The 27117-nt window shown below is 47.7% G+C and overlaps 1 protein-coding gene across 3 annotated transcripts in view; it reads right to left on the bottom strand.

The window, feature by feature from the left end:
• Positions 1 to 27117, bottom strand: part of KLHDC4 (kelch domain containing 4) — a 347987-nt gene that overhangs the window by 305387 nt on the left and 15483 nt on the right. For all 3 annotated transcript variants that reach the window (XM_085636925.1, XM_085636926.1, XM_085636927.1), the window contains exon 2: positions 4471 to 4562. In XM_085636925.1, the coding sequence (XP_085493051.1) occupies positions 4471 to 4562 (92 nt within the window). The remainder of the gene's footprint in view (positions 1 to 4470; positions 4563 to 27117) is intronic.

Genomic DNA, 27117 nt, shown 5'->3' with positions numbered 1-27117 from the left:
ACATAGTCACTTTTGAGAGTGGTGGGGCCTTGGCGAATCAGGGAGGCGAGTGGCGCCCCTCTCCCACACAGGATGGATTTGGTGGCACTTGAATGTTTCCGGTGCCCTGCGGAGTTGCACAAGATGGTGGTGCTCTGGCAGAGCTGAAGCCGAATGTAGCAGCTGAGCCGGGTTTGGAGCACTCTGCCTTGGACAAGAGGAGGTATCCAGTTGCTCCCTCCATGAGAGTCCAGAAGACAGCAGGCTAACAGCTGGAGGTGTCACATACAGGCCCGAACCCAGAGGTGCCTGGTATGGCCCCAGTGAAGATGCTGCTGCGGATTGGGCCCAGGGCACCGAAAAGCAGACCTCCCTGAGTAACCATACCTTGAAAATAAGATTGCAGGAATTCCAGTGGTGCCCTACCCGGGGAAGAGGAAGGACAAGACTCCCCCAGTAGCACTGGGCACTGTGGGGCAGACTGACAGGGCTCCAGGAACGAAGGCCTACACAGGACCTACAGAAAGGCATTGAGCTGACATCCAGGGGAGCCAGAGGTGAGGCAACACAGACCCAAAGCCACCTGGGTCTCGCGGGGGGGGCACAGAACATACAGAGGGGGCGCTGCCCGAGAGCACCATGGCCACAAAGGAATGCAGGTGGGGGGCAGCTACTACACGCTCAAGGTGCTGCGTGAGGAGAAAACAGTATCCGTTAAACCTCTCCGCAGCAACCCAGACGGCAGTAGGTGGATCAACATTGGAGTCCATGAAAGCTCCTGCCCGAGTGGTATACAGGGCAGCCCCCCAGAAGTGATAGTGTTTGCAGCGTAGACCTTGAGCATAGCTAGACAGATCGCCACACATGACGCTAGGTGGAGGGGGGGTGGCTGGGCCTCCGTGGACAGCGTGGGTGCCCCCTGGAGATCCAAAGGAGCATCCTTACACAGAGGTCAGAGTGGGAACCAAAGAAATGGGCTGTGCTGCGGCCTGTGGGAGTTTCACCACCAAAGGTGATACAGCATAGAGCCAGAGCTGGGCGGAAACCAGGAGAGGTACTCAACTAGTAAGGGAGTGCCACAAGAGAGCTCCATGTATAAAAACAAGGAATACAGGAGGTCCGTGGACACTGACAGCTCCATGAGGGAAACGGGGGAAGCCACGAAAGATCTTTATGGTGAGAGATTGGTGCTCCCTCAAGACTGTGCAAGGCAGGGAGGACTCGGGCCCCATGATGAGGGGCCAGGCTAAAATCAAATCCAGCAATTAAAGGTGTGCTTTCTCTTGGAGAAATGATGTACAAATAGTCTGGCTCCCGGAGAAGGCAGAGGGCCTCAGCACCTAACTCTTCGGGGAACAGTGGCTGTTATCCACGGCTCTGGTGTTGGAGGGCAAGGCCTCAGCTCCTTACACAGTAGAACGGGTGCACTGAGTCCCAGGGTGCCACCCGATACTGGGTGGGGGGGCCTCCATGCCCCATGGTGGCAAGACGACTTAACAACCACAACAGTGACAATAACCTGCAACCGGCATGATCCCAAGGGATCTAGTAAAGAGAGAGGTGCCCGGTAATTGTTTATTCAACCTACACTTGTATCTTGCAGTCAAAATCCATCTGCAACAAGTCAACATGAAACACTCATTGCGATACCCGGCTCTTTTACAGATCACCACAAGGGGAGGATCCCACTTCTTCACCTCCCAAGCACCAGAATGGGAATGGCATGAGAAAGGGATCACCCTATGCCGGCTGAACGTGAAGAGACTAGCCCGTCCGATGGCAAAAACTAAAATCAAGACGTTCCCGTAACAAGATGCCAGTCACCAAAGACTAGGCAGAACTGAGACAGCACACGTCGTGGAGAAGGTACAACACGGATAGTTTTGGAACTCTGAGAACAGATGAACTTACCTCGACAGGGACATGGAGAACTCTGTTACAGGAACCAACAATCAGATGACGACACAGATAAGCCAGAAATACCAGTGATCACGCAGATGACAGCAGATGGCAATCTATATTGGGGCACTGTGGGGAGAGGGGCAAGATGATTCGCACCACCAACATGCAAAGGGAGTAGGCCTGGGCTAAATTTCCGCTCCGCTCGCGGAAATTTTGAAAATTTGCCATTTTCGCGTTCCGCGGAGAGCGCGAAAATGTCTAAATTTCCGCATTCCGCAGCTTAGCGATAATTTGTTTCTTGCTCGCGCTGTAAAATATTACATTCTGGCGCGTGTGATCGCCTTACCTGAATCCCCGCGTTCGCCGGCAAGTTTTCCCGATCCGGTCGCGTTCTCCACGAGATGTTGGATTGTTGGTAGCCATTTGCGCTGTCGCGCGACAGTTCGCGCCCGCAGTAACGTCATGCATCGCGCGATCACGTCTTTCTTCTCGCGATCATGCACTGCGAGAAGAGTGAAAACAAGATGGCCACGCCCGCGAGCAACCGCATGGGTAAGTTGGCGAGCCGCGACCACGCAGAAAATACCGCGAACGGGCGGGAAAAAAACTTCTGCATCTTCGCGATATTTCCGCGTGTTTGCGGAGATTTTTAACATTTTCGCGATAATTTGCGAAAGTCGCTTTCGCAAATTCCGCCCACCCCTAAAAGAGAGAAGGGCGAGAAGAAGTGTTTTAAAGAATGTTTAGTTCACAAGATTCTGCCAGTGGGCAGGCCACCGCCTACATCACACTGTGAACTTTTATGCAGCGGCTGGTAAACTGCTCCAAAATAAATAATTCATAATCTCCACACATTAAACACTATGTTGCTAGAGTTCCTGAAATAAAGTATTTGATCTGGCAACAAAACACCAACGCTGGTCCCAGATAAAGTGTTGAAAGAGACAAAGATGCATTTGGAGGACAAGCTGAGGAGGATGCTCAAAATAAACAAGATTTAGGTCCATTTCTAGATGTAACTGGGGAGAGTTTGGTTTATTACTATTAAACATTTCTTTGACATAGTGGCTCATTTGGGATAGCGATTTGCAACAAAAGTGAACTTTCAAAAACTACAATACAGGTTAAAGGACTGTCTCTTTGTGACTAAAGCCTTCAAGATTTTGGAAGGAAAAAAAGTAACTTGTAAGTGGATTGCTTTTCTTGCAAAAGGGATCATCAAGTGTAGCAACATTAGAATTAGTGTGGTACGGGTACTGCTGGTACCACAGTAAATGCTACAGAGATCTGCACTTATTACATTCAGTAATTCTTTTTTTTTAGCCACATCTATTTAGAACATACTACCATAGGAAATCTTGCCCTCACTTACTGCCAAATTCCCATGTCAACCAAGTACTACTCCTGGAAGAAGTATACAGAATAAATCATCTTTCAGTGTTTCCAAACCAGATAGACTTGCCCTATTATATATATATATATATATATATATATACACTTTTGTTTTTAGGTTTGGCTGTCTCAGCAGCCTTAAGTAATACAATTATTATTATGTTTTAAAAAAATAATAATACATATACAAGTACATAAAGTAAGAGTCGTTGGGCCAGAAATTTATCAAGGTTGATGCCACGCAATAACAGAATTAGCGGAATTTTCACTTGTGGAAACTCCACTAGTATGAGGAATTGCTAAATTCACTAGTTTGCGGTTAGAAGCCGGGCTTTAAAGCCCTTAAAGTGGAGAACTTCTACATTTTTCAGGTATCTCACTCTAGAAACGCACAACCTTACTCATCCAAGACAGGAGTAAGTACCCTTGTAGGGAGACAAATGGGGCAGAACACCACCGTATTTAATGAAGGACAAATAAGAAATTAAGTTACATAAGTAAATGCACATTTATGTGACCTTTATGTTTTAGAAATTCTTCATGTGTACATTTTGGGGATTGGGGTACTCTTGGAAATGTAAAACCAGCTTCGTTTTCCTTGAGAAACGTGTGATTTTCTGTAAACCTAAACAGTCCGATATCTACAACCAATGTTGAAGCAACTCTACAGGAGCAGATTTCTTACATCTTTTTGTAGCAGTCATGGGGCCCTTAAAAAGTAATCTGGCCACCTCTGATGAGCTGACAAGGCATAAACTTGACTGAAGTGAGCCAGTCCCGCTCTTACTCCCAATCGGTCTTCCTTACTAGGACTAAAAAGCGCACATGAGCAAAGATGGTAAAACAGTAAGGCTTAAAACCTATAAATCAACTCTTTAAGAACCAACTCATTGACAAAGTAATCACTCAATGTCAGAACACCTCCTGAAAAAAACCTCTCATCCTTTCTGACAGTACTCTCACTTTCTCAGCCTGCTTTTAATGCCTCAACCTATTACATGTTGCTTCTTTATAGTGACCTGCCCTTGATGATGTACATCTACTCTCTTGGACGCGCGCTACTTTCAGCTGGATTACCTACTGCAAACCCTTACAAGGTAATGCACTCACTTTCTTTGTAGGTAGGTTTACACTAGTTAAGCTGCTATTTGAGTTATAGAAATACCTACATCATACATCAAATATACAATGGCTCACCTCGGTGAAGGTGGTGGGCAGGCCGTTTCAAGCACCTGTGTCTTCACAGCATCGAGAGACTGGAACTGTGCTATCAGAGCTTCCAGGTCATCCTAAAAGCAAACGGTCTTGTTAAAAACAATGTTTGGCCACAGCTTCAACATCTTTCCTTAGCTTCCATTTTTAGGATTAAGACTAGGATTACCCAGTGAAAGAGGGACCAACGTTTATAAAAAATATACCCCGGCACTCCACATTTACATATGATACCCATCTTGTTTTTTTGGCTTCAGATAGCTAAGGCAAAGCATGTTCCTTAAAGTTGTGCCCCTGCTGTACATGACCTTCGGTTTGTTGGGAATACATTTCCCGACTAATTTGTCTAGTCTCAAAAAGTACCAGTGTTTATATAGAATCTTGTATATAGCATGGCTGTGTGCACTATATCTGGTAATAAAGGTACGTTTCCTGTTCTTATGTTTCTTTTGTTTCACATCTCTGTTCCTTAGTAGTGACTGTTGTGATGTGAAAAGTATTTTGTTTCTAGCTTGGTTCAGAACCCTTTGTGAGTATCCTCTACAAATGAAGCGTTGCTTCAATTCTTTACGTTCTACACAGAAGACGGAGGCTTCACTACAGTTTCTCCTGATCTGTGTCATCTCACCCAATGGAATCAAGTTAATTTGAGAGGGTGAGTGAGCACTGGTTGCATGTAAAATCGAATTACATGCAGTAGTCTTTCTAAAACGTTTTGACATGATCTTATTCTCTTTCACATAAATCATTACGTCCGAAAAGTCTATTTCTTGCTTATGTGTCTTGTGAGTAAACTGCAGATTGTACGTTTTAGTGTTCAAATGACTCAGTAATTTCTCCAACTGTACATCATTCCCTGCCCAAATGACAAAGATGTCAATATAACGACACCTTTAGATAACGTGTTCAGTGACTTCTGGTGGACCAGCCTTCCATAGATGTTTAAGCTCAAAGTCATCCATGTATACATTTGTGAATGGTGGTGATAATTTTGAGCCCATAGCAACACCCATGGCGTGTCTGTACCAGGATATCCTGGTGAAGAAATACATTATTTTCCAGCATTAATTGTGTTAGGTCAAATAACATTTGTCTGTGCTCAAATAATGTCGCATCTCTTGAGGACAAAGTGGCTGCCAGGGATTCAATTCCCTTTTCTAAGGCAGGGATGTGGAATTCCTATAGCCTGACGCCCGGGACATATTGTTTGAGGTCAAGGGCAACAAGTTTTCATGTGTATTTTGACCTTGGGACAAGTAGGCTCAACCCCCTGCAGCACCAACCTTTAGCTGCCGGTTTGCAGCACCACATTATGGATCAGGGAAGGGCACTGCCTGCAGTTAAGGTAATATAACATAACATAACAGGTGTATTTGTAAAGCGCACGTTCACCCCAGCAAAGGGGCATCTTGGCGCTGAAATAACAGATGTATATTGTTACCCAACTCAATGGTACTCATTTTATCGACCTCCAATGGATGAAAGGCTGAGTGGACCCGCTGGGATTTGAACCCATGATTATGAGGTCGAACACAGGCCCCTGCAGTGGATGCATTAGTCCACTGAGCCACCAGACCCGGCTACAATAATGCTGTTCAAACTTGTATTTATAGTTTATTAATTGAAAGCCTTTATTATTAGTGTGAGCGCTCTAAGTAAATGTGCAAGCTCCGACTGCACTACTGACAGTGGTTCCAGTACAAAAATGTGTACAGACGTTTTCAAAGATTAGCAATATGAGGCTATGTATAGTGCTCCATGAATGCTCTCAGATTTAGTGCACATATTTGCAGAAGCTTGAAAGCAATTGCTCTATAAAAGAGGGTTGAACTGCTTTATTACATTTGTCTGCAGTCCAGTATACTCATGACCAATGTTCCTTCTAATTCTTTTCTTCTGCATGCGGCAATAAAGGTTCTCTGTGCACAGCAGCCAAGGCAGTGTGACAAAGCCATGTAAAAACGCACTATGCAGAAAATTGCAGCACGTGAGCTACCAAAGTCAGTTGGTTCTACCACTTAAAATTAAATGTAAAAGGTTAATTTTGACTCGCTCTTAGTTGCAAGTAATAATCAGATTTACATCAGATATATTATAGACTATCTTGATCATACCAGTCCCCCATCACATTTACTCCACCCGCACCTGGATTAAACAAGTACAGACATGACAGAACTCACAGGTTTGAACCATTAAGTAAATTTACTTTGAATAGTGTGGGAAAGCATTCAACAAAGCTCTTCAGTTTTCTCATGTCAGGCATGATTAGCTGATCCAGTCACGTTTATTTCTTGCCATTGCGTAACATGTATTTTTTCTCCACATTATGACAAGACACATGCAGTAAAATGAAAATTGAAAAAAAAAAAAAGATTGGTTGGGTTAGCTATGCCTGTCATTGGACAACAGGAGATGAGCAAGCCATGCCCGGACACTGGACAGCAACAGATATATAACTCTGGTGCCTGGAGCCCAAACATAACTCCGTGTGTGAGAAGTACAACTTCATGCACACCAAGGCTATGAAGGAGTGGAAGGCGGAGCTCTTCATGGCACATGCTTAGGATGACCGCCAGGTGAGTCTCTGCTGCAGGTCATTGCCTGATTTCCAGGTATCAATATCATCCAGGTATCTGATTTTCATAGAGATGCAACGGACTCTGGGCCCAGAGCCTCCTGCTTTCTACCTAGAGTTTAACCCTCCTGGAACTTACACTTCACAGTTAGTTGTCTTCACCCAGGCTATGCTTTTATCCTCCAGCTTTCTCTGGTGCACCTGAAAGTCCCAAGAGCCCTTGGGACCTCTGACTAGGTTTCTACCAGAGACTTCAACCCTGGTCAACCCTGCTCAGCCTCTTCTTGATGCGACAGTTGCTCCGCTGCCAGGGTTTCAACCATCACTGATCCGTTACAAAATGTGGCAAATTTCTGAAAGGTGAAGGCCATTTTGATATGATCTCAGTCCCATGCCCAACAGTTGACGGTGAAGAGTATGGCTTTACCTTGTGATAAGTATTTTTAGAGGTTTGAAAGGATTTTTGGCTCTTACTCAGACACATTCAAATGGCCAATATTATCAACCATGATGATAGCAATGAAGAGGGTAATCTTTTGCCCCTTATCAGCACAGATGGTAGGGACAGTTTGGCTCTGCACAAAGCAAGTGGCCTGGGCACTTTTCCTGAGGTAGATCTGGAGAGTCCATCAGCACCTCTGAAGGAGGTTACCTACTTCATGGCTGTGCTACACAAGATTGTGAGGAATTTGGAATGCCTTTGCCTCTAGATGAAAACAAAGCTAACCACACAGATTCTGCAGCTGGCCTCCTCTGCTGTAGATCCCTTGCTCACTTTCAACAAGGCGTTCATTGATCTCATTTTGGTCACATGCAGTAAACAAGTTTCTACTCATCAGTTCACCCAGCTTTATAATCCTTCAACTTAACCTACCCTGGCTCACTCCTGGAGAGTCTTGAGGTATAGGCTTCTACCACCTCCTAGCAGAATCCTGGCTCTTTCTCTTTACTCTCTGAGAGGGAATCTAAGGAGATTGAGGCAATGAAGAAGTTGTTCTTTTCGGGGAGCCTTGCCCTTGTGCTCCAAGAATGCAACCAGTTCTTTCCACAATAGAGAGGACATGGCAGTTCCAAAGGCAGTCCTCATCCTCTCCAGAATTGCAAAACCACTTTAAATCACCTTCGAGGGAACACATCTGGCCTGTAGGAGGGAAGGTGCCATTTCACAGATAACATTAGCTGTCCATCTCTACGGACCATTGATTCCTCCAGAGTGTCATGCAAGGCACACCCTTCCAGGACATGTTCTCTCCCATTCTGCATTTCCTCCGTCCCCTCAAAGGACCATGCTTTCACACCCCATCACAATACATTTTCTTCTCCTTTGTCATGGTCAACACTTTGTAGAGTTGGGAGAGCCAGTGGAGGCCTGTGCCTGATGCAGGACTCTAGCTCAACTTGTGGTCCTTTTGGAATCTCAAGACCAAAACAATCAAGGCTTTCATGTGGCTTCTGCCTGCCAACCACACTAAGCTCATGTGCAAAAATTGAAGACAAACAATAACACTTGATGTAAAGTAGGAGAAAGATTAAGATACCTATCCAGTGCCAGAACTGCACAATGTGAAATAAAAAAAAAACAGATTGTGTGATCTCAAACAAATGTTTAATTTAGGGGTCTCTTTTTTCTTCATCATTGCATACGAGAGCATGTTGAAATATGTAAGCTGTCGATGTGTGCTGTACAAAACATATCTTGTGTTTGATTTAATAGACATAACTAGAATGTTTTTCTAGCTATAATAAGAATATAGGCCATATGTAGGGTGCACATGACAACTGATGTACCCCTTAGTTCACTAATGGCATTGTTGTCATGGCAGGAGGCATAAATGTTTTTAAATTCATATTTTAAAAATGTCAATTTTATTAAATGCTTTTTAACGCAGTGAAATATTCTGATGTACTAAAGTGAAACACTTCCATATGGTGAACAAAATTGTCTGTTTAGAATTTTGAAGAGAACATCTCATATTTTCGCATGATGTTTGTTGCATAATTTACACGCAACACATTATTGGGACTTGGCTCATACATAGGCTCTTGGAGCCAAGCCAGACCAATCGCATGATTGGATATACCATACAACATAAAGTGAAAAAGTGAAATGTAACAGAACATTAATGCCATCATGCACCAAAAGAAATTTTCGAGTCACTTATTTTAAATGAGCACTTTAAATCTCTATTTCTACATGTTCGGCGTGTGCGCTCCAAAAGAGAGAGCCTGGGCACTTTTAAAAGGAAAGGAGCGTGCACGCGCGCACCCTAAAGGGAACATAGCTCACAACCCATGCCCACAATTAGCCTTTCCTATTATACTGGGCTACTGAATCCCCTCATCAGCCAGGCTTGCTTGAATCCAGTGACACAGTGAGACCAGGACTCACGTCTAGGCATACCCGACACACTTAGGGCAAGAAAGCAAAAGACACACAAACGATGGACAGAATGCAAAGCAAATCAAACATTCACCCCCAGTCAATAGATCTTGGTTAACTCCATTGTTCTTTTGCTCACCATGCCACCCCAGTTTAGACCCAGCCATATGCAAATCTGTCTTGACCCTGTGCCTCATGTGAACAGTACAGCCCGAACTGCCTGCCAGGTCCTCCCTGGACCAGAAACAAGCATCATGGGACCGGTTTCGGGGCATCACCCCTCATCAGCCAGGCTAGCTTGAATCCAGTGACACTGAGTCCGGAACAGCGTGGGATGGGCATGCCCAGACGTTGGTCCTGTGCTCTCCTTGCCACTGGAGTCAGGCTTGCCTGGGTGATGTGCGGTGAAACCCTGTAACCGGTCCTAGGATGCTTGTTTCCAGTCCAGGGAGGACCTGGCCTGGCAGTTCGGGCAAGTTAGGAAGCAGGGTCAAGACTGATTTGCATATGGCAGGGTTCAAACTGGAAGAGCATGGGAAGCCAAAAACTATGGTTGTAGGCCCAGGTATCTGTACTGAGGTGAATGTATGACATTGTCCTGCATTCTGTCTAACAATTGTTCCTTTTGCTGCATATATAGGGCACCTACCAGTAATGGATGAGCCTAGGCTGGGGTGGGACAGAAAGATCTATTTTCGGACCATTCTCTGTGACTGAGTGTGGAGAAGTTGCGCAATGCGTTCTTGTTTATCACTTGCGAGGTTTGGAAGAAAAACACAACAGCTGGATTTTGGCCTAAAAGGGCATTGGTAGAACTCAGTCAGGCACTGTGAATTTCTGACAATGCTTAAGATTGGAGACTTGTATTTAAAAGTGGGTTAGATAGACTAAACTTCTGAACAGAAAGCAGCACATTGGATAATTGATGCTATTGTAGGGCCCACCCAAAACTATTTATTTTGTTAATAATTTCAGCTCCATGTCACTGCTTTGTCACTTTGTTAGTATGACTTAAACTCTCAACATCATTTTAACTGCAATTTGATATTGTACTCTTAGTTATCCTAGCCAATTCCTGGGACCTTGTTCCATCGCTGAAGGGTGTGGAGATGGAGCCTCACAGTTTGCTAGTCAGACGACGTTTATGGGATAGGACAACCAGTAATTGCCCCGAAACCGGTCCCAGGATGCCTGTTTGCGGTCCAGGAGGACCTGGCTTGGCAGTTCAGACTGGACTGTTCCCATGAGGCACAGGGTCAAGACAAATTTTGCATATGGCTGGGTCTAAAATGGGGTGGCATGGTGAGCAAAAGACCAATGGATTTAACCCAGATCTATTGACTGGGTGTGAATGTTTGATTTGCTCTGTATTCCGTCCATCATCTGTGTGTCTTTTTATATATATATATATGCAGCAAACAACATACCCATAAATAATCAACAAGTACTGCTTTTAGGGCTGAAGCCCGCAGTAGTGTCGAAGGAGATCAGAGAAAACTGGAAACCCGTACGCAAAGTTTTGTGGCACACATGATGCACCAGAATGGATTATCCAAGGGCATGTTGCAATATTACGCTAAGGAACAAAGATGTAGGGGAGGCGCTAGGTGGCGCACAGCGGAATGGCTGCCTGTGGGTGAAGCTCCCGCAGCCCAGCGGCAAAATCCTGTTAAAAATCCTGCCTGAGAGTGGCGAATCACTGCCAGAACGAGCCCTGGTGGGGTCCCGCACTCCGCTGCTGCTGCCGGGGCTTCGCCTTGCCCTGAGTGCCGCGGCGAGACCGGACTAAAGAGCTTCTGCCGACCGCGCCGGCTGGCGTGTGCTATCGCCTGGTACTGTGACTGGGGAGCGGCCGCCACGCGAGGGCGGCGCTGCACACGTGGTCAGAGGGCCTCCCTGCACTACGGCTGCGGAGGACCTCGCACGCCCCTGCTGCTGCCTTCGCCCTGGACTGACTCGGCGGCGCTGAGAGCTGGTGGAGGGCGCATGCCTTGACGGGGTGTGCTGCAGACGACCGCGGCGACCACGGCGATCACCTCCCCCGGCCATTCCTGAGCGCTGCGGAAGCGCGGCGCTGCACCGCCTGCCTGTGCGCTGTGGGGACCCATCCACCCCCGCTGTGGCCCGTCTGCTCCCCCGCTGAATGAGATGTGACGGGCGGCGGGGGCGGCGGGAGTTTTGGGGCCCGGTGAGACCGGCTTCGCTGGCGGCGGGAGCCTAAGACCGGCTCGGCGTACCAAACCGAGAGGCCTACGTCTGGGATCGCGCTGAGGCAGCAGCGAACCTGCGGAGCTCGCCATTGGCCTGGAGGCGCTGGGGCCTGCTTCCCTCATCGACCTGGATTCCCTTGGGGAGCCCCTCTGCCCCCCCCGGTCTGGCTCGAGACGATTGGTGGCCCGGAGTGAAGGAGATCCTGTTGCCTACTGTCGGGGGGAGTTGTGGCCCCAGGTGATCGAGTGCAGCTCTGGGCACTGGACCCGTCCCTGACGCGTGGGCTCACCCCCGTTGGAGGGGGTTGACAGATGCTCGTGAGGAGATCACGGGGCGCCTGAGCCCGGATAGCTGGGTCGCTTCTGCCCCTGCGGAGCTGCGTTCCCCCCTTGGTTCCCTCGTGATCCGGCCATCCCGACTATATCCTTGCCTTTACTGGGGTCTGTCCGTCGGTGTCGGCATGGGGAAGCCGGACAGCCGCCAACCTCGCCTCACCTTCGAGTCGAAAAAGACCACCCGGTCCCAGCCGGAGGCCGGCGCGGGGGGCCCGGCACCAGTGGACGCCCAGACGGGCGACGACGTCAAATCCATCCTGCTGGATATGCGGCAGAGCCTGGCGACCATAGTGGACAAAATGGACTCCATGCAGTCACGTATGGACTCAATTGTGCACAAGGTGGACAGTCATGGAGAACGTATCTCAGAAACGGAGCGGCGTGTTTCTGATACCGAAGACCGCACGACACAACTATCGGACACCGTAGCGCGCATGGACAAAGTTCTTCTCGTGATAGCGGCCAAGAATGAGGAATTAGAGGCGCGCAGCAGGAGGAACAATGTTCGCCTACTTGGCATACCGGAGTCGACCCACACAGGCAAGATGGAGGACTATGTGGAGGGCCTACTGCGTGCGGTGGTGGGGGCTGACTCCCTCTCCCAGCAGTTCATTGTTGAAAGGGCGCACAGATCGCTGGCTCCGAGGCCGCCGCCGGGGGCCCCCCCCCCGCCCTATCATCGCCCGTTTGTTAAACTTCCGGGACCGGGACGCGGCGCTCCGAGTGGCGAGGGAGAAGAAGTCCCTCTCGTATGACGGCGTTACCTTTACTATATTTCCAGACTTCACTCCAGTGGTCCAGGAGGAGCGGAAAAAATTCATCCAGGTTAAACAAAAATTGCGAGCTGCTCAAATTGATTATGCGTTGCTCTACCCTGCTCGACTACGCATCACCCACCAGGGGAAACAAATTTTCTGCACTAAACCCCAGCAAGCTGAGGAATTTTTGAAGCGGGTCAAGAGGCGAGATATGGATGGCCCGGCCTCGCCGGCCGCGGAGTGATAACGCAGGATCGTTGACCTGATGCTTCTGTGGCGGATGATTGACAGTTGGTAAGCTGATGCAGATGTATGCTGCCACGGACCATGATATGGGGACTTAAGGACCTGGCCGCGCTGTGGGTGGGGGGATGTCACCGGGGCCCTACCTCCTTTTACCGCGCACCTGACTCTCAGGACATTTCACCTCGCTGGGCGCTCCCTGTCCCTGGAGTGGGCTCGGTCCCTGACCGGGCGCAGTCCCGCGGATCGCGGAGACACGGTGTATCCACCTAGACTGACCTCCGAAGGGTATTACCCCATTGTTTCTTTGTTTAAATGTTAATCCCTAATGGCGTTGGCCATAGAAAGGTTTGGTTTCGGGGTGGGGAGGATGGGGACTGTCCAGATGGCATGATTGGGATGCTGCTGTGGGTGGAGGGTGGAGGGGGGGGGTGGGAAATTTTCTTTGCGGTTTGTTAGAGTTAATTGGTGTGTTGAAGTGTTTGCATTATCTCTTCTGCATCCTTTTAGGGGCGGTGGTGACATTGACTTACTATTTCTGAGAACTGTTGCTCCTTATGGGTGATCCACAGACACGCAGGGACTTTACTGGGCAACTTAATTTTTTGACCTGGAATGTGCGGGGGTTGGGGGACCCTAGAAAGCGTAGACAGATCCTGGCGTACCTAGATAGACATCACATCAATGTGGCCTTCCTACAGGAGACGCACCTGGACCCGTCCAGGCCGTCACTGTTTGCATCTAGGTGGGCCATGCACCGTTCCTTTTCCTCTTATTCCACTTACTCACGGGGGGTCGCAATCCTTATTAAGAAACACACCCCCTTTGTGTGCCTGGGTGAACTGACTGATAGGGAGGGCAGGTATTGTATTATCTGGGGTCGCATTGGTGTGGACACGCTCACACTGGCGTGTTATTATGGCCCCAACTCGGATGATCCGCAGTGCCTTCGGGCGCTCTGGGGGGAGATCCTGGACATAGGCTCCACTCACCTGATATGGGGAGGAGACTTCAATGTAGCTATTGATCCCATGAGGGACAGGGCAAATCCCAGCCCTCAACACTACTCTCGCTCACAGGCATATGTTCACGACCTTCTTACTGAGCGCCACCTGTTGGACGCATGGCGCTCTAGGCACCCGGCGACATTGGAGGGCACGCACTGGTCGGCCGCACACGCCACATGGGCAAGATTGGATTATTTCTTGATCTCCCCAGGCCTTGCTCCCACGGTATGTCGGGTGGAACACCTGGCGCGCACGTATTCCGGCCATGCCCCGGTACTGATGGGTATGGAGCTGGTTGATCTTGCTGGCTCTCCGATGTCCTGGAGATTGCAACCTACTGCCCTGCTGGATGAGGTCTTTCGCTCGGAGATTGCACAGGAGACCGAGAGCTTCTTTCAGCGCAATGGTGGGACGGTGGATAGTGTCGCTGTAGTCTGGGAGGCCTTTAAGGCTACCATCAGGGGACTGTGCATTTCGAAGGGGGTGGGAGTCCTCAGGGACCTCCGTAAGAGCCTTAGTAAACTGGAGATCGCTCTCCGGGCCTTGGAGACCGCCCCTGGGTTTCCCACTGATGCGGAGGCGCAAGCCAAGTTCCGTGACCTCCTGTCTGACTATAAAGCCACCGCGGATAGGGAGGTTCGGTTTAGGGGGAAACACTTCCAAGCGCGTAGGTACGGTGAGGGAGAACGGCCGGGTAAATTCCTGGCATGGGCGATACGACCGCCCCGTTTCAACAACCACGTCCTGGAGATCCATGGATCTTCGGGAGCGCTCCACAGGGACACCCAGTCTATATTGCAAACGTTTGTTGCCCACTACACTGCATTGTACTCCTCTACCCATGCGCACAAGCCGGAACTGGACAGATATTTTGAGGACATCACACTAGGATGGCTTTCTGATAGACAGCGCCGGTTCCTCATGGCTCCTCTGGGGGTTGACGAAATTCGGGAGGCCATAATGCAGATGGCCTCGGGGAAGGCCCCGGGCCTTGATGGCCTCCCGATAGAGTTCTACAAGTCCTACATCGATATCCTTGCCCCGATTTTGAAAGAGGTGTTTGACGAGGCTCACACACTGGGGAAGCTCCCCCCCTCCATGAGAGAGGCACTGATTACCTCCCTCTTGAAGCCAGGCACGCCGGCATGCTACTCTATCATCCAGAATCCTATGGGGCTACTTGCTAAAGACCAGCGGAGTGCGACCCACGTGAAAATAATGTTTGAAGCTCCCTGAGCGATTGGCTGACGAGCCTGGAGTCTGCACCCGCGCGCCGCCACGAAAGGTACTTAAACCTCATATTTTTTGGCAGTCTACGGCACCCCCCACACAGTCCTGCTCCCTGCTGACGAGAGGCAACTACCTCGAAACACGTGTCCAGGGATGGCATTTATTATTACACTTTGTAGCATAGGTGTACTCGCCGCTGCTACTCTATCATCCAGAATCCTATGGGGCTACTTGCTAAAGACCAGCGGAGTGCGACCCACGTGAAAATAATGTTTGAAGCTCCCTGAGCGATTGGCTGACGAGCCTGGAGTCTGCACCCGCGCGCCGCCACGAAAGGTACTTAAACCTCATATTTTTTGGCAGTCTACGGCACCCCCCACACAGTCCTGCTCCCTGCTGACGAGAGGCAACTACCTCGAAACACGTGTCCAGGGATGGCATTTATTATTACACTTTGTAGCATAGGTGTACTCGCCGCTGCTACTCTATCATCCAGAATCCTATGGGGCTACTTGCTAAAGACCAGCGGAGTGCGACCCACGTGAAAATAATGTTTGAAGCTCCCTGAGCGATTGGCTGACGAGCCTGGAGTCTGCACCCGCGCGCCGCCACGAAAGGTACTTAAACCTCATATTTTTTGGCAGTCTACGGCACCCCCCACACAGTCCTGCTCCCTGCTGACGAGAGGCAACTACCTCGAAACACGTGTCCAGGGATGGCATTTATTATTACACTTTGTAGCATAGGTGTACTCGCCGCTGCTACTCTATCATCCAGAATCCTATGGGGCTACTTGCTAAAGACCAGCGGAGTGCGACCCACGTGAAAATAATGTTTGAAGCTCCCTGAGCGATTGGCTGACGAGCCTGGAGTCTGCACCCGCGCGCCGCCACGAAAGGTACTTAAACCTCATATTTTTTGGCAGTCTACGGCACCCCCCACACAGTCCTGCTCCCTGCTGACGAGAGGCAACTACCTCGAAACACGTGTCCAGGGATGGCATTTATTATTACACTTTGTAGCATAGGTGTACTCGCCGCTGCTACTCTATCATCCAGAATCCTATGGGGCTACTTGCTAAAGACCAGCGGAGTGCGACCCACGTGAAAATAATGTTTGAAGCTCCCTGAGCGATTGGCTGACGAGCCTGGAGTCTGCACCCGCGCGCCGCCACGAAAGGTACTTAAACCTCATATTTTTTGGCAGTCTACGGCACCCCCCACACAGTCCTGCTCCCTGCTGACGAGAGGCAACTACCTCGAAACACGTGTCCAGGGATGGCATTTATTATTACACTTTGTAGCATAGGTGTACTCGCCGCTGCTACTCTATCATCCAGAATCCTATGGGGCTACTTGCTAAAGACCAGCGGAGTGCGACCCACGTGAAAATAATGTTTGAAGCTCCCTGAGCGATTGGCTGACGAGCCTGGAGTCTGCACCCGCGCGCCGCCACGAAAGGTACTTAAACCTCATATTTTTTGGCAGTCTACGGCACCCCCCACACAGTCCTGCTCCCTGCTGACGAGAGGCAACTACCTCGAAACACGTGTCCAGGGATGGCATTTATTATTACACTTTGTAGCATAGGTGTACTCGCCGCTGCTACTCTATCATCCAGAATCCTATGGGGCTACTTGCTAAAGACCAGCGGAGTGCGACCCACGTGAAAATAATGTTTGAAGCTCCCTGAGCGATTGGCTGACGAGCCTGGAGTCTGCACCCGCGCGCCGCCACGAAAGGTACTTAAACCTCATATTTTTTGGCAGTCTACGGCACCCCCCACACAGTCCTGCTCCCTGCTGACGAGAGGCAACTACCTCGAAACACGTGTCCAGGGATGGCATTTATTATTACACTTTGTAGCATAGGTGTACTCGCCGCTGCTACTCTATCATCCAGAATCCTATGGGGCTACTTGCTAAAGACCAGCGGAGTGCGACCCACGTGAAAATAATGTTTGAAGCTCCCTGAGCGATTGGCTGACGAGCCTGGAGTCTGCACCCGCGCGCCGCCACGAAAGGTACTTAAACCTCATATTTTTTGGCAGTCTACGGCACCCCCCACACAGTCCTGCTCCCTGCTGACGAGAGGCAACTACCTCGAAACACGTGTCCAGGGATGGCATTTATTATTACACTTTGTAGCATAGGTGTACTCGCCGCTGCTACTCTATCATCCAGAATCCTATGGGGCTACTTGCTAAAGACCAGCGGAGTGCGACCCACGTGAAAATAATGTTTGAAGCTCCCTGAGCGATTGGCTGACGAGCCTGGAGTCTGCACCCGCGCGCCGCCACGAAAGGTACTTAAACCTCATATTTTTTGGCAGTCTACGGCACCCCCCACACAGTCCTGCTCCCTGCTGACGAGAGGCAACTACCTCGAAACACGTGTCCAGGGATGGCATTTATTATTACACTTTGTAGCATAGGTGTACTCGCCGCTGCTACTCTATCATCCAGAATCCTATGGGGCTACTTGCTAAAGACCAGCGGAGTGCGACCCACGTGAAAATAACGCCGGCAACGTCCCCAGACTCGTATCGGCCCTTGTCCCTTCTTAACTGCGATGCAAAGATCCTTGCTAAGACCCTGGCTAATCGCTTGTCGCTCCTCATGGAGGGACTGGTGCTCCCGGATCAATCGGGCTTCATACCCGGAAGGGCGACGTCGCATAACTTGCGTACACTGTTTGCGACCTTGCAGAATGTAGATCCCAGCCTACAGATGGTGGCGGTATTCTTGGATGCTACGAAAGCGTTCGACTCCTTGGAGTGGGATTATCTGGTGGCTGTACTGACTCACATGGGTTTCCCCCTGGTGTTCCTGGGCTGGATAGCTATGCTCTATGGCGGTCCGTGCGCCAGGGTCCTGGTCAATGGCAGGATGTCTGCACCCTTCGGAATTGCACGAGGGACCAGACAGGGGTGTCCACTTTCCCCACTCTTATTCGCACTGGCGCTCGAGCCTCTAGCCTCGCGACTCCGACAGCACCATCAAGACCGCGCGCTGTTCTGTGAGCAGAGACAGATATTGCTGTCGATGTATGCAGACGATATTACTCTGTACGTGCGGGACCCACAAAATAACTTGAACCCTCTCCTTCGGGAATTCTTGAGATATGGGGAAATGTCGGGAGTGCAAATCAATTGGTCGAAGTCTCAGATTTTCCATCTTACTGATGGCTCCCAAACCTTCCCGCTCGACTACCCCATAGAATGGAGTGAGTCCGATGTCAAGTACCTAGGCATTAAGATCTCCCGAGACAGGGAGGAGCTTATGCGGATGAACTACGGCACGACATTGCTGCACGTCTCCTCTTGTGTCGACCGCTGGATTGCGCTCCCCCTGTCGATGGCTGGACGAGCAGCCCTGATTAAGTTGGTGGTGCTTCCCCGGCTCTTATACTTGTTTATGAATATTCCTTTTCCCCCGAGCAGGCACTTCTTTACTCGTTTGAGATCTGAATTGATACGTTTGGTATGGGGGGGGAAGAGGCCCCGCTTGAAGTGGGCTGTGATGACTTCTCCATACTCGTACGGAGGATTCGATATACCGGACCTGGAACTGTACTATCTCTGCGCTCAAGCGCACTATGCTTACTACTGGTTCCACCCGATCGCTTTTATGCCCCAGCTCGCAGCGGAGGACTGGCTAGCGGCGCCCCTGCCCCTGTCTGGCCTACTGCACAGTGTGCTCCCGTACTCCACTGCCAACTATAACGCTCTGCAGGGCACGGTGAGGGCTTGGCTGGAGCTGTCGAAGCGAGTGGGAAGTCCGTTCCTGTACTCCCCTCTTCTCCCGCTTTCTTATCACTCACAGCTTCCTCTTCTCCAAGAGAAACTGTTTCAAGATTTGCTTCGCAAGCTGGGCTTCCATAGATGGGGAGATCTGTTTTCGGACGGGATCTTTCGTGACCAGGGTAGCTTCTTTGATGGGCACACGCCAACCCCCCTGGAGCTTTTCACCTACCTTAGACTGCGGCACGGCATGAAGACCATCTTGCCAGATTTCCCGTCTGAGCCTGACACCATGGCTCCCTTACACGGGGTCCTTCAGGCCACTTCGTCCTCTCATTTAGTTTCGATACTATATCATGCAGTCCGCTCTGATGCTGCACCTGACGTATCCCGGGCACGTGGGGAATGGGAGCGAGAGCTGGGGCTGGACCTCGGGGATGACAGGTGGACTTACTGCTGTTTGCAGACGGCACAGATCTCAGCGAGCAGTAGACACCGCATCATACATTTTAAATTCCTGAACCGTCTCTACTGCACCCCGGCCACCAAATACAGATTTCAGCTCCAGGACTCGGACAACTGTGAGAGATGCCATGCCCCCCAGGCAGACTTCCTACATCTGTCCTGGATATGCCCCACTATTCAGAACTACTGGACACAGGTGTGCTCCGCCATTTCACAAATGATAGAGCTGCCCTTCGCACCGGACCCCATACAGGCGCTACTGGGATACACCAAGCCTATCCCACGGGCGAGTCGCAAATTCGTTACGACGGCGTTACTGCTGGCGAAGCGACGCGTAGCTTGTCGGTGGGGACGGGGACGAGCTCCGAAATTTAAGGAATGGCTCAGGGACCTGGTATACTGCCAGGAGCAAGTACTGACATACTCCGAACTGCTCCCTGACCGGTCCCGCCCCGCCGATATCTGGGGACCATTACAAAATTACTTATTGCAGTATCCGGAGGCTTTGACGACAGACGCCCCTTCCCTGACCGATGCCGGCCCGGACCCTACCCTCACTGATGGAAATCCTACATAGGGGAGGCTGTGTGCTACTGTGGACATGTGGGAGGTGGGTTGCAGTTCTGGCGGCCCCTCTGGGCCTTTCCGTCAAGATGCTCCAGGGCGCGAGTACTGTCTGTGAGTGTATGTTATACGAGCCCGTTTGACCGAGAGCACACTGTGGGAGTTGTGTAGCGCATGACTTAACTCTGCTTGAAGGGTCCCTCACGCCCCTGCCAGGTGTTTATAATGTGTACTGGCCTTTTTGCTGGAGGCCTCTGCCCTGTATACAGGTTATCAAAACTTATTCTATTGTACACGACTGCTCAATTGTTCCCTGCGACTACAATGGAGCTGACGCTAATGCGATATGAGACTTGCACTGTCACCTGTCCCTGCTTATGGTTGTCCTTTTGATTTTGTATGTATGTATTGTCATGACATAAAATTTTCAATAAACAAAGTTTAAAAAAAAAAAAAAAAAAAAGGAACAAAGATGTAATCAATAATTAGCTGGCACTACATGCTGGATGAACAGAAGATCTTTATTATAGTTCAATTATGGTAATGTGTGCTACCTGTTAATATGTTGGCCTTAACCTTGGAGTGAGACAGACACATTCCATGCTGGAAATGTAGATTTTCCACTTTTGTAAAACTAAATCTCTGTGCCCTCTATCGCTCTCTATATTAGTCTTTTACTGTTGCCGCCTTACTTTTGTTTTCTATTCACTTTCTTTGATTTTGTATCCTATAATTTCCATCCCAGAGGGTTGTTGTGACCTTCCTACAACACTTAGTAGCTTTATTAGCTAAAACCAATGAACTAGAACACAAGGAGAAATTAAAAATAATACATTCCTATTTATGGTACTGTTTGATAATTGTTTTTGATTGAAACATTAATTTGTGTGATTTATTATTTATTTGAAGGTTTTATATAGCGCGAACTAGACCCTTGCAGGTATCAGAGCGCTTTACAGGTGTTGGAAACGGTACAAGCATAGAGGAATAAAAATATAGGTGATTCAGATATAAGGTGATCATTAATAAAGACTAGTAGTTGTATTACAGTGATAGGTAAGTAATTCAAGTAAATTTAGCCATGAGAATCGACTTCACTTCTTTTTTGAAGGAGGCAGTAGAAGGGTTGAGTCTTGTTTCTGTGGGCAAAGCATTCCAGATTCTGGGAGCCATTCCAGGGAAGGTCCGGTTGTAAGTTTTCTTCTTGACAAATTCATTGTGGTTTCAGTAGAAGATTCCTGGAGCTCCTGCAGGCTTTATTACCACAAGAGAGAACCAGTTTCTGAGCTAGATAACTCGGAGTATTGTGATGTAAGGCCCTGTGCGTCATTCATGCAATTTTCAGATGAATTCTAGCCTCGAACGGTAGCCAGTTGAGGGCTCTATGGTCTGTTTGTTGGGTTGCATGTGTATCTCAGATAATAGGAAATGAACTTCTACATGAGAAATATTCCAAGAAGATGTTCACATAAGCTTTTGTTTGCTTGTTTAAATCTTAATAATAATAAGATCCGATATACAAATACTGTAACTTTCATCCTGCTTTCTGTCACTCTTTGTACATAATCTTATTCATTTTCTAAACACCTAGGACATTTTTAAAAATTGCCTTGCAAGCAAATGAAATTTTTAAATAAACTTACAGAAATGGATAGTAGGTGGTCTCTCATGGAATAATCACATTGTAGCATCTCTATGTTCTAAATAAACAAAGCACATGAGCGAATCCCTCTTTTGCCTGTCAGCTGGACAAACTAGCTTTAAGAGGGCTAGGTGCTCTAGAGCCAAGAGAAGCCTGCTCACTGGAAGGTACTACCTTGCTATCGGAACTTGCCTTGAGGATCCGCCTTTGCTGAGAAGGAGCTGACCAAAGCAACTCATAACAGGGCTTGGTTCAGTGCAATTTGCTTTAAGACATCTAAAAGTGTTTCAGTTAATATTTCTACTCATTCCTGCAATTTGAAGCTTTCTGTCGTGGCAGCAACCCACTGTGTCAATCTGTTCCTTGAGCCAATTCTACAGATGCAGAATCAGAGGAGCATTTAACACAATCAAGTTGGAGACTCAGCAACCGTGGTTGGCCCTTATTCAAATTTTCCTACCAGGAAATGTGACATTTTTGAATTGCCTGTAATACATTTTTGAGCTGGTGCCTGTAATACATTTTTGAGCTGGAGTTCTGACGCTGCATCTTAAATTATCATGCAAGCGTGCCAAGAACGCAAAACCTTTTTAACAGATGAGACCGTGTTGTCAACACTCTGGTTTGTATTTGAACTGTAGTTTTAAACTAAACTTAAATCCTAGAGTAGCTCTGCACTACTTTTGGCTCAACCGACTGCTTTGGGATTTTTTTTATATAGATTTACACTGCCTCTCCAATTTTCACTTATTTTTCCCAGAAAGGTGAGTCGACTTGTTTTACTGCATTTGTATCTTTTTCACTGAAAGCAAAACCACCAACTTAAATTACCTGAAATACTAATATTATTATTGTTTGTCCAGCAATTGCACTTAATTTAAGAGTGACACCAAAAATCCTATAGTCACTGCCGTTTTGTAACGGATAAAGCTGGAACCTTTTCTACACCAAATAATATTCAAAATGTGCTCCAAAATATTGCAGAAGTTGAAAATAATCATCTGTAAGTAAGTATAAGGGTATAAGGGGACGATCCACAGCTTAACTGTCATAGGTTTCATAATTCAAACCTTCTACAAACTAAAGGAATATAAAATAAAGGAATATGAATCACAGCTTTACCGCCACCACCCAGGCGCAGTGTGTAACCAAGCCTCAACAATTAGAATTTAATCTAGTGTATGGTGCTAAAAGCAGGTTAGTCACCATGGAGCTTTTGAAAATAACCACGTAGCTCTTTGATCTATAGCTCAATTAAAGAGGGTTGCACAGCTTTAAAATTTCAAATGTAGAGGTTATTATCTATTGCTAATTAAGTCACTGGGAGGAAGTTACAAACAAAAGGAGACCTATGTAACTGACACCAAGGAAGCAGAAGTATGAATGGGCTAGAAAAGTTGAAAGGTGTCATTGGATCCTGCAGTATGGTGGATGGTTTTTCAATGCAGAGTGAAATACACAACAACCCTGTGCACAAAAGGAATGACCTAAAAGAGGGTCCAGGTTTGTACAGTAACTCTGCTAAGGTATTACACATCCCAAGCTTAAATACTTTCAGATAGGGTTCATGGCACTGCTTGTCAGTGCGGGGTTCTACACTGTAACTCTCTGCTCTATGGGCAATCATGACCGGCCATACATGCTAGATCAAGATAGAGACTGCCCCCTCCCCCCACCCTTGTGATTTGACTCATTTAAAAGCAAGCTACTTCTCAGGAGTAAATTGCCTAACATGTGGTGGAACAGTGTACTTTATAAGTGCCTAGAAATAATGGCATTGAAAATAGGCAAACTCAGTTTCTTAATGTTCTTACTGCAAAAATACCCGTGTAATCGGCAGGTCATGCGTTACAATCTTGATAAAATAACTTAGTGAGTTTACTTGACTGCTGTAATGAGCTGCCTATAACATACAAAGCATAACTATGACTCACTGTCGGTTTTAAATCTATCTTTTGTTATTTTAAGAAAGGTATTAAATACACTTACTAATAAGTTTATCAGTTGCTACTATGTAGTGTAAACATGGTTATTTTTGTGTAGTAGAATTTACAGAGCCTCACCAGGCTGTGTCTTCGACGTACCGAGCGTTTTCAACTACCCCCACAGTACATCGAAGACACAGCCGGGTATAGATATAGGCTCGTCCTACTCACCTGATCAGCGCCTGAATACCCTTGTGGGTGACAAGTGCGGTCAACAATTCTGCATAACATAACACAATATAATTACAGAGCTCATATAGAAATAGATAGCTCGAGAATGTCCAAACACTTTACAAGCTTCCCAGGGATGACCTAAGATTTGAAATCAACAATTGTTTTTGGTTTACCTCATGGACTGCTAAATATTGTAGCAAGGTGTGATGCTCCAGCTGTGGCATTTTGTGATTTGTAGAATCTGTGCTGGGGCCTCACTGGAAAGGAAAATAAGAGCCCTCAATGATTCCATATCCTCTAAATAGTACAGAGCCAAGCTTACTTGGGATGTGCAACGGCTCTACTACGTTTCTCAGTATGCTATATCAGGTCAAACTCAGACAATTTGCTGAGGTTAGCCTGGAACCCAGTTCCGGCTCAAGAAGAGCTGCCAGAATCTTGCTTGGTTTAATATAATGCCAGAAGGTATTACTCTCTAGACCAGTGATACTCAAATTACAGCCCGGGGGGCGCAAGTGGCCCTCATGACCTTTAAATGCAGATCCCTTGTCAACAGCATCATTGGGCTACTGCTTTCTTGACTCAGCAATATGATTTAAAAATATGTTAAATAAACGGGCAGACCTTTATTTAAATGTTAATTGAAGTTAAAGCAAGGAAGGAACTAGGTTGTCCTGCACTGCTTAATGTTGTAATAGACTCCACACGCCTTATACATTTCCATAGGAGTATTTTTTAAATGATGAAACAACTCTTGAAGTGGTGCTCCCTCCGCTATGCAGAAAGCCACACCGACACAGTCACAAATGGCATTGGAACCCTCAGGACACCCACGAGACGAATGGCACTCTATCCCCACAAATCCATTATAACACATCCCCTTCCATTACCAGACAAAGAAGCAATGACGTAGCTCACTGCCGATACCACAAGAATGGTAAGTAATGTTACATGTGTAAACAGCGCTCTACACCAAACATAACTTGAAAATACATTTTTTTGAAAACAGGAAACTGTACCCTGCTAAGAACAGAAACAAGCATTTACAATGCAATAGGTCTCGCAATTACATTATTTTGAGCTATTGGCATTGTAAATGTCATTGGTTTTTTTCCCTTCGTGAAGCATTAATCAAATGGTGTCATGCAAAACGGTAATAGCTCACTTTGTTGTAACTGCGAAATCTATTGCATTGCATTTGTACTAGTGTGAGTTTTGTATTGTAAATGGTACTGGCTTTTATTAATGCGATTTTTTTATCACATTAATCTAATGCATTAAAAATGTTAATACCCACTCATTTTGGAATAAGGACTCTGAGTGGACATATACCCATGTATTGTTACTATGACTGCAGTTACAGGTGTGAGATCACCATCACTGCAGATATAGTTGTGATATCACTATCACTGCATATATAGGTGTGAGATCAGTATTCCTGCAGATATAGGTGTGTGATCATTATTTGTTTAGATAGGTGTGAGATGACTATCACTGCAGATCGAGGTGTGAGATCACCATTATTGCAGTTATAGGTGTGAGATTACTGCCACAGGCATATCGCTGGAGTGGGACCATCTGGTCTAGCCAGTGAGTGGATCAGGCATCTCTCTGGAGCACAGGGGGTTAGGACAGGAATGCACTGTATTTCATAAATACAGTGCATTTTGGCCCTTTCACATTGGTGTGGACACCACAGCAAGAAGCCTTGTAATACTGCCTTAGCCTGTTTCTCATAAACAAGGCCCTAAATGTGTTTCGGAAGTTGCCGTCTCTAATCATTTCCCTTGAACTAACATGCCCGAAAACACTGATTTGTTAAAGAAAAGCCTAGGACCGGAGCATTGGTTCTTTGTTGACATGGAATCATCTGCTAACCTTTTACGCTGTACATCTGTTTACTCTTCCCTCGGGGGGATGCCGGCATTAAAATTAGCATATGGCGCCCCTATGAACTAACGTGTTGCATGACGTCTTCTTCAGCGACAAACACCGAAGCAAGGTCAGCTGTGTTAAAATTACGAAAATAAAAGATGCGACAACCTAATGTAAACACCGCCTTTTACATGATGTTTTAGAAGCTATTATCTTATTTTGTTTCATTTGTTTACAAATGCAGCCCGGACACCATCTAGAAGCTGCAGCCCAGGACGTGTAATATAATATCTGAGCGCATGAAGGGAAAGCTGCCGAGTCGAGGGCATGCACTGTCGCCAGGACGGAAAAAAATAACAGTTCAACTTCCGTTAGGTCCGTGCAGAGTGATGAAATGTGAGAAACCTGGCTCTCCCCAAAAATATCAGGTTCCAAAAACAACTGGAATGATCAAGAAAGGCGCCCTGGGGTTGGCAGGGCGTCCGCTGCCTGGCCGGGATAAGAGTCAGGGAAGCAGGACCAGCAGAAGGGGGCAGCATTCGGCCGGGAGTGAGCATGAAACCTTGCAGCGAAGCGCATCAAGAGACAGGAGCTACCGCGGCCGAGGCTAGGTGAACGATGCCGTTAAGCCCGTGCGTACGGAGACTCTGCCCCACAGTAGTAACACGGCCAGCGTGTGCACGAGTCTGTCGTACACGCCGGACCAGCTGTGTGATCTGCATCTTGCTGCTCAGTGTATGAAATTGTGAGGAATGTGGCAGAGTGGGTGGCGTTGCTTCTGCCTGAAACTTACAACGGGGAAAAACATTAGCACAAATTATAGCACGCGTATTTGCACAAACAACTGTTATTTTCTTATTTTGATCTGCTTTGTGGGGTCAAAGGCAATAAACGTTCCATCAAAAATCTCTCACTGCAGAGTGATTAATAGCTGCAGCAATGGAAGTGAGGAAAGTGCGGCAAACCTGAAGCAACTAGATCATAAGTGAGTTAGCCATCACAGCTCGTGTCTTATTTATTTCTGTTTATTACTCCCACTGCACATTGGGGAGCCGCGTTTTATGGGCAGGGGAATGCTGGGAAATACCCAGGCAGGAAAAATGTAACGTTAATGGTTTGAGAAACCGCCGTTTCCAGTGGCAGTCCAGCATTTTATAGAGACGCGTGACTGCAGATTACTCCGGGGTTGGTCAATGTTTTCATTGTTTTTCTCCTCTGCGAGCTTAATGAGCGGGGCAGTTTAAAGGGACAGGCACCAGTGTGCCATATGTGCACGTACTATGTGAGACGCGTGACAAAACGTTTCAGACACTGTTTACATGTGGGGACGACAGAGGTGCACCAAATAAAATGTATACCAAATTTATTCGAAGGCAGCCTGCTTGCGGGAGAGCTGTCATTGCACGTTAAATCGCCACATTCTTTGCTTTTCAGAGAGTGCCAGGTAA

This window comes from Triturus cristatus, chromosome 12 (assembly GCF_964204655.1).
Source record: "Triturus cristatus chromosome 12, aTriCri1.1, whole genome shotgun sequence".
In the NCBI taxonomy this organism is placed as follows: domain Eukaryota; kingdom Metazoa; phylum Chordata; class Amphibia; order Caudata; family Salamandridae; genus Triturus; species Triturus cristatus.
This window is presented reverse-complemented; position numbering and strand designations above follow the sequence as displayed.